General features: G+C 32.6%; 1 protein-coding gene across 1 annotated transcript; it reads right to left on the minus strand.

Moving 5' to 3' along the window:
• Window positions 1–150: 150 nt before the first annotated feature.
• On the minus strand, window positions 151–3,521 carry LOC149007824 (ferritin-3, chloroplastic-like). Its single transcript, XM_089166978.1, has 8 exons — window positions 3,138–3,521; window positions 2,613–2,696; window positions 2,465–2,525; window positions 2,276–2,363; window positions 1,124–1,185; window positions 827–892; window positions 632–695; window positions 151–505 (listed from the first exon to the last, which is right to left on the minus strand). Exons 1-8 carry the CDS (start codon window positions 3,464–3,466, stop codon window positions 453–455), a joined length of 807 nt encoding a protein of 268 aa, XP_089023104.1. The 5' UTR covers window positions 3,467–3,521; the 3' UTR covers window positions 151–452.
• Window positions 3,522–8,956: the final 5,435 nt, after the last annotated feature.

Below are 8,956 nucleotides of genomic sequence, written 5' to 3' on the forward strand. Positions count from 1 at the left end.
CATTTTATTTATCGTGCTGTAAACCATTCATAAACAGGTCCACAAGACACAAAGTGAAAGGGCTAACTAATGATGGTTTGATGTTCTTGGTAGAATATTGATTCTGGATATTTGTTTCACTTGCATAATGTGCTCAGGGCTAGACAGATCTTACTAAAATTTTCCAGCAAGTACTATTATGAATATATGCAGGATCTTGAATGCTACATGGTTCTCTTCAAGTTGAACAACTTGAAACGTTCAACTACATAACACCCAGACATTACCTCTAAACTGTAAGAAACACACCATAGAAGCATACAAACTACTACCTGTACTATGACCAGAACAACAGCTATCACTAAAACTGAAAGGAATACTCTTTTAAGACTAGAAACTGACACAGAACAGCTGCCACTAAACATTAAAGTAAGACACTCTTCAAGACCAGAAACTAATACTGCAACACTACGTCAAGCAGCGCCATTGTGTTCATCGAGGAGCATCTGATCGAAATGCCACACTCCTGCAAATTCACAAGAGAATGCATTTGTGTTAGCACATTAACATAAAAAATGAACAATCAAATAAATATTAAAGAAAAGAATAAATTGAAAGCATGTCCTTAGTAGCAGTGGGAATGGGGCCATACCATGTCCTTTGCCCACTCTCCTCAATTGAGCAACATATTCAGAGATCCTCTTGATGGCTTCCACCTACATAATCAAAACCAACAGGCTTAAATACCCTGAAACCCTATCAAACATGTTCAAATCTCCAGGGAGTGAAGGTTAAATGGGGACCTAAACTTAAATAGGTACAGAAAACATGAATATCAGAACTCTACCTGCTCGCCCAAAAACTCACGCTCAATGTATTCAGCCATTTGCACATCATGAGTCTTTTCTGCCACCTATAGTTCAGTATGAAGACACCTTAGTAGAAGTCGAATCAATCAACAACAAAAATCTGTTCTTTTCACATTTCATAGTAGTAAAGGCCAAGTTGGGCTGTAACAGAGTGATTTGAATTAAAGAACGAGTTCTCAAAGCTCTATAATCCACAACCTTGCAGAATTATCACACCTAAGTTTATAGAAAGATGATTCGTGCATAACAAAATACCAAGGAGTTTGGAGTACTACCCCATGTAACTTCAAAAGCTTTTCATTTGTTAATTTCTCCAATGCCAGTGAAAGCTCCATTGCTGAATCAAGGAGGGAAAAGGAACAATCAATGGTATTGAAATTGAAAAACAAAATAATAATACAAACCAATGAGGATACGATATCATATGAGACACAATTGCAACAGTCATGACTGACCTAACACCGGACAGAAAATATTATAAGTATATACTCTATTTGGCTATAGGTATTTAACCTCTTCTCAATATTCAACGATGAAGCTTCAATGGAAAAACAACAGCAAATGAATGTATGCACGCTTCTTTTGGTTATGAATAATAAATTGATCACTTCTTTTGGTTATGTATAATAAATTGACGAGACAAAACTGTTCTCTTTACCTTATTCCTTAATATTTAAACAAATGGCTAATCTTCTCTTGATAATGCTAAAATAAGAATACAGGATTAAAGATGCAGATGCACCTAGATCTATGCATCCATCCTATAAACCAATGAAGGCATGCATACATGGGTTATCAAATGTAAACCTCCAGAGTCAAAAGATCTTGAACAAAAATACAGACATATATGGACGAGGATAAATTTCTTTTCAACTTTGACGAAAAATCAGTTTCAAGATAATGAGAAAAATACTGCAAAACCCCACTTACAAACTTGCAGAGGAATGGAGCTTCAACCCCAACTTTTATGGTTATGATCTAAACTTCTGCAAGTACAGAATATTGACCAACAAAAGGGCAAACCCTGTGCCAAAGGCTTCTAACACAAGCAAAGCCCGGAGGCAATTTCCATACACCGCCTTACCCCAGCAAATTTTGCTGAGAGGCCGTTTCAATGCCTTGAACTCAGGCTACAACAGTGGCGCACCAACTACTGCGCCAAAGCATTAAAGAAATATGTTGGATGCATATCATGTGCTAAATCAACTAGAAATGCATCCCTAAAACTACCAGAAGCATAGAAGAAATATGCTTGATGCATTTCATGTGCTAAATCAACTAGAAATGCATCTAGTAAAACTACCAGAATCAAAACACAAAGCAAAATCCTGCATGTGAATATGCATGCTTTACAAATATATTGGTAACAATATATGCTACCATGTAGATCTGTTACCATAAAAACAGAGTTTTGGGCTTTCATTTACCAAAAAGTGCATCTCCTTTCTCTTCATGATAAAATTCAGATTGGGGTGACACTAGTGGCTGTAGCAATACTCTTCCTCCTCTTAAGTTCTGAGAATAATCAAACAAGAACACAGTTTTATACATCCAACATGGAAGCCGAACAGAGTACCATCTGAAATAATAAAAACATAAGAGGATTTGAAAAACACCTGATATTCCATCAGTTTTTCTGCATGTTCTCTCTCTTCTTCACTTGATTCCTGGAAAAATCTGAGAGCAACAATTTACAATCAGATCAGAGTTCAAGCAACCAAAATCATAAAGATTACAGAGTTTTGGAGGGCTTCTAGGAATTACTTGGCAAAACCCTTGAGAGCAACATAGTCCCTGTCGAAATAGGCGTAGAGGGCATGATATACATAGGACACATTGTACTCCACACTGCAAATCACGCAGTGAAGAAAAAAGAATGTTAGGAAGAAACAAAAACAGAGTATAAGACTACTAGGCAGATAACAAATCATAAAAGCATGGAGATCGGAGGATGTTTTCAAATAAAAATTCCAAAATGAACACATAAATAAAGAGCGAAAAACAAAAACGACAAGAAATCATCCAGGGAGACGAAATATGACAAAATCTTGCGAACCCACAACTGCAACAAACAGATCAGCAGAACCAGAGACATCCAAGATTGAGATACACTAAGAAGAAATGGATACATTAAAAACGAAAGATGCAACCAGATTCATCAACAGTAGAAATGGGAAAAAATTAAAACGCAACACGAACACCAACACCGGGAATCATCAAAAGTCAAGCAGAAGTCAGGTGTAATCTCTACGAGAAAAGGTGAAAAAAGTGAAGAAAAACAAAACCCACTTGATTTGTTCATTGATGGCAGCCTCACAGTCATCAACGTACTTCTGGCGAGCAAGTGACTGATTAGGAGCTACAGGAACGAGTGTTGACAGTGGAACCTTCTTCATCTCTTCAAAAGGCTCAAATACAACACCAGTCAATGACCTACTACCCGAATCTTTAGCTGCAGCAGAAACCACGAACCCATCTCCTCCCTTCCTCTGAGTATTCAGCACAAAGGAAGAAGACGAATTCAAGCTCAACGGAGCCACAAATGAAGAAGATTGAAGAGGGCTTCGAGTAGCCCCCTGTGAGATTGGAAGAGAGAAAGCTGGGGAACTAAGAATCATGATTTTGAAGGAAGGATGGAAAGATTGAAAGCTTTGGAAGCAGGGGAGAGCTCTGAGGATGATGCACGAGAAACAGGAAGGAGATGAAGATGAAGATATAGAGGATTCTAGGCGGTAGTGTCTCATTTCGACCATTGGATTTGAATCCACATGGACGGACAAGATTGCGTATAGGGAAGAAGCGCGTGGCCGCCTCGTGGTTTCTATCTAAAGATGCCTTTGTGTCTGATAGATCCAATAAAGAATCATTTTATACAAGATAATAGTCCAAGGAAGATATCAGATAAAGGGAAGAAGAGAGAAAGCGACAACTTGCTTTTGGGATTTCTTTATTAGTAGCGAAAAAGTAATGAATGGTGAAGAGGCTCTACAAAATCGAAAATTTATCTGGTCCGTTTTGATCATTTATTTCCTTGTAGATGTGTGATAAGTGTCTCACCATCATATCAAATTGTAGAAATTCATTTACAGGTCGCATCAGTCAGTTAATTGATATGACCTGTAAATAAATTTCTACCATTTGATGTGATACTAGAACATTTGTCACACATCTACAAGGAAATGAATGGTCAATTTCTTTGTAAGAAACATTTCCTTGTAAGAAATGAACCTGATATTGGTCTTACAAAATCTCCAACATATAAATGAAGAAATTAAAAAAAAAAAAAAAAAAAAAACTTTTAGGTTAGGACCATAAAGAAATGGAAGATTTGAAGGAACGAAAATTCAAATCAAAAGACCTTTATTATGTTATTGCTTCTACTTAATGAAAAATATTCGTTATATAGGTATGTGCAATTCATAATCCTTGTGGTGTATTTTGTCTTCGTCCTTATGGCATGTTGTGTCTCTGTTCTTGTGACGTATCTGTTTCCGCTTTTGTGTTGTGTCTCCGCAGGTGTTAGTGGTAGATATGCATATTGTATCCGTTATACTTAATTGGTATTGTAGTTGTTATAGCCATTATTCTAAGGGTTTATTGGGCTTGACCCTTGGCTGCATTTGTTTGCAAATGTGGGGTGCAAAAAAAATTGTAGAAAAAAAAAACTATGTGGGCCCATGTGTAGTGGGGTGAGGGAGAAAGAAAGGAAATGAAAGGGTTTTATGGAAAAAGTGATAATGGTGAGTCGCACTTTTTACTTTTTCAAGCTTTTTCACAAAATCCCACCAAATTTATAGGGTTTTAAAAAAACCTTGAGGTGAGGAAAGTTGGGCTGCCACCTCACTAGACAAGTTTTATTGATTTAAAGAAGCTTGTCTCTCACTTTCTCATCCCAAGCAACCAAACAATATATACTTTTGGGATTTAAGGGAAAAGTAAGAAATCTACACTTTTTTCAAGAAATTTTCCACCTCACCTTTATTCCAGCAAACAAACGCAGCCTTTTAGAAAAAGTAGAAATTTTTTGTTTTTTTCAAGAATTTTCCCAGCCCACCTTTATTCCAGCAAACAAACGCAGTCTTACGTTGGATGACCTTATCTATTGCATGTACAACAGCTTGGTCAATCTTCATTCCTTGGTTTAGACCGAACCTTATGATGTCACACATCTATCTCTTGTATTTCTTTTTTTCTTTTGTTTGGTGTGTGTCAGTATTTTCTTTTGAGTTTATGAATGAAGTCTTTAAGTTCTTACAAAAAATATATATATATATGAGATACAAAATGATTGCATCACCATCATAAAAAAAAATGGTATTTTTAGTTTAAGGAATATAATAGTTTTTTTTATCTTAAAAGGTGACAATTTTCACCAAAATAAAAAATGGCACTTTTAGAGACATCATGATCATTTCACATGTCTAAGCATATAGCAAGTACTTCAATATTGTTTTCGTCACAAAGAAGAAAAATTGAAAACAGTTTATCGAAAGTAAATCTTATGATAAATTACTGTGACATAAGGGTCACATAGAAATACCCACGCAACAAGTAAAGGTTCAATCCTGCACATACATTATACTAAAATAGACTGCTCACTTGTCATTGTCATTGGTTTTTCATTTATTAGGTTTAGTCATGTTCAGAGAGCTCCAAATAGGAAAGTTCACTTTTTAGCAATGGTGCTACTATTTTTAAGTTCTAAATTTTGGTGTTCTAGGTTACTTGTTGACCTTGTAAACTCTAGTTATCTTGGAAAGATTTATTCACTCGTGAATTATTATTTTTAGATAAATGTCTAAATTCAACTACTTCATCATGAGTTGATTTTTAATTTTTAGTGCAAATCTAGTTTACATATCTTTTAATTAAGGATGTCAAATAGTACAACAACATAATACAAAAAATCGATAATCAAAATTGTACCATATCATTTCTTTATCTATATTTGCAAAATCAAGTATGGTACAATTTTCTATAGAAACAAAACGTGAAATAATATAAATACGGTATTAAATTATACATTATGGTTCCATCATGTTAATGGTATAAAAATGATATAAAAACGGTATAAGTATGATATAAACTAAGGGTACGGTTTCAATATGTAAATGCTATATGAATGATACGATATAGTATTGATATGTGAGGAAGAAGGCAGAATCAATGCTCTGCAAATGTAATTTTTCATTTTTTTCATTCATGATACAATTTCTATTTAAAAAAAAAAGATTTGTAAATAGTGATATTCAGTGCGTACCATCGTCATGACACCCAAAATTAGTACAGTTCCTTAAAGAAGCAAAAACTATTTTTAAGAATCATATCGTACTATTTTTTTAATAGTTCAATACGATATGATTTTATATTATCAAATTTGGTTTTGATACAAAATTGTCATATTTACTTTTGATCAAAACTATATTTTTTTTTGTGGGAACTGACATTCATTCAGGCTAACTTGCACGTATCTTGACTACACTCTCAAAGGAGACTCCTCAACGAGAGTGGAACCCACAACCTCTACTAAGAAGAAATTTTGATTAGGAAAAATCATGATTAGTTTATTTTAAAAAAATTATATATTTTGAATATACCAAAAAATAAACAACCAAATTCAAACAAGAGTCCTTTTCAAACAAGTTGTGTTAGAAAGCACTACGCAATTATAACACCCCATTGATTGGCAGATGCAACTTCCCTTCTTTGAAAATTTCTTTACAAAACTACCTTTCTAGTGTTTTGACTCTTTGTAATTTTATTAACTGTGAAATCATTAAAGAGCGGGATGGTAGACTGTTCTTAAATTTATCTCTTTAAGTGTAATTATAAGTAGTTTTCAATTTTCTATTTAAAGAGCGGGATGATAGACTCTTCTTTCTCTTTTATTCTAAACAATATCATCTATTTAGCTGATATCTATGGCCACGTTACCAAATTCCACCTCTTGGCTTAGTTATTTAATTATGTAATGGGATTAGCTAATAGTTAAATTCTATTCAATAATTTCTTACTTATTGAAGAAAAAAATTGCAAATAACCCATAACATCTTTGAGGACTTTTGTATAGCCATATATGGACCACTCCAACTTGTCAATATTTGAAAATGATTATGACTTTTTGGAAGAAGTCTTGGAGCATGCGTAAGTGAAATATTGTTATACCTTTCTCCAATTATTTTTTCGACGATTTCATTTTCACCTCAATTTTTTTTTCTTTTTTCTTATTTCTTTTTTGTGATTCAATAGTTTTACATTAGGGGTAAGGACCATTGCATATATCACAATAAGCATCGAATTTGTGATATCTTCATTAAGAGGTGCTGGTCATTAGATTCATTACCGACTAAGCAATCCTTCAATGGTTCCCTCTAACTTTTTTATTTTCCTCTATTTTTCATAAGTGTAATTTGATAATCTCATATAGTTAAAAATAGTTTTATGATTTAAAAAAAAAAAAAAACAATCATTTAATGACATGACCACTTCTATAATAGAATTTTTCTCACCACACAATAAAACATAAATTAAAATATAAATAATGATGACTTATTAAGGTGGATAGGAGTGGTGAAAAGCATGAGCTTATAGGTATACCATTTAATCATATTGGTTGTGTGGGCCTTTTAAATCATCATAGTCAAGTTTACTTTGAAATTGTTGGTTTTTATTTTTTTGGTAAAAGAAAACAGTGAGTTCACTAAAATTATAAATGAAGAAACTATAATAAAGAAAATTTAAGACCAGATGAATCGAATTTATCCATTGAGTTATGCACATTACATATTTATAATAGAAGTAACATATTCTCTGATATTGAAATGTTAGAGTTTATAAGGAAATACAATATATGATTATTTTACAAAATAAAATGCAATATATCAGACTGCAACATGTATTCTACTCCCCCTGATGATAACATCATTAAATATCTGTGAGTTTGAACACCCCAATCTCATATACTAACTTTTCAAAATTTGAAATAGGCAATGCCTCAATTAATAAATCTATTAAATTATCTCTTGAACGAATTTGTTGAATACCGATTTCACCATTTTGTTGAAGATCATGAGTGAAGAAAAATTTTGGTGAAATATATTTCATTTTATATTCTTTGATACATTATCCCTTCAATTGAGCCATCTATACAATATTGTCTTTATATAATATTGTTGAAATCTCTTTTTTTCTAATAAAGGACAATATGTTTTCTAAATATGTTGGGTCATTGATCTTGAGAAAACACATTCCTCGACTTGCTTCATGAATCGGTATTATTTCTGCATAATTTGAAGATGTGACAGCTATAATTTGTTTAGTTGAATGCATAAAATAGTTGTACTTCCACTTATGAATAACTTATTTGAGATCTATCGTTGTGTGTATCAGATAAATATCAGGTATCTGCATGACAATTAAGTTGATATCCACATTCATTTGAATAATAACTCTATGTCAATAATTTCTCGAAAGTATTGAAATATATGTTTAACATCATTTTAGTATCTTCATGTTGGAGAATAACTAAATCTTATTAATCGACTTTTAGAAAATGTTATATCTAATCGTGTACTATTAGCATGATACATTGATGTCTCAATTGCAGTGAGATGTGATACTTCAAAACTAAGAAGTTCTTTATTATTTTTATGGGGTCGAAATGAATATTTCTTTATGTTGAATGATCTCACAACTATTTGGGGTATTTAATGTATGTGTTTTATCAATACACAATCACTTTAAAATCTTCTTTGTATAAATCAGTTGATGAACGAATATTTCATTCGTCAAATGCTCAATTTACAAGTCAAGACAAATATTTATCTTTCCAAGATCTTTCATTTCAATTTTCTTCAAATAATTTACTGCTTTTGAAAACTCTTTAGGAGTTCCAATGATATTTAAGTCATCAAATTCATATATTTTAACGATGACATAATAGCAAATTTGGTTATTTTCATATTTTTTCTTAAATAAATATTCACAAAGATGATTATACTACATATGCCTGATTGCTTTAACTCATATAATGATTTTTGAAACTTTATTGAACGAAATTTTAAGAAATTTTTATGTGCTTTAAATATTGAATCCTTCAAGGATTTCTA

The sequence above is a fragment of the Hakea prostrata genome, chromosome 8 (genome assembly GCF_041222555.1).
Source record: "Hakea prostrata isolate BN-2017 chromosome 8, UWA_Hpros_2, whole genome shotgun sequence".
NCBI lineage: Eukaryota > Viridiplantae > Streptophyta > Magnoliopsida > Proteales > Proteaceae > Hakea > Hakea prostrata.

Coding starts and splice junctions, on each gene's coding strand:
- LOC149007824 (XM_089166978.1), bottom strand. CDS start 3,466: ATGATTCTTAGTTCCCCAGCTTTCTCTCTTCCAATCTCACAGGGGGCT. Junction 2,697..3,137: donor GCCATCAATGAACAAATCAA/GTGGGTTTTGTT, acceptor CGTGATTTGCAG/TGTGGAGTACAATGTGTCCT. Junction 2,526..2,612: donor GCTCTCAAGGGTTTTGCCAA/GTAATTCCTAGA, acceptor TGTTGCTCTCAG/ATTTTTCCAGGAATCAAGTG.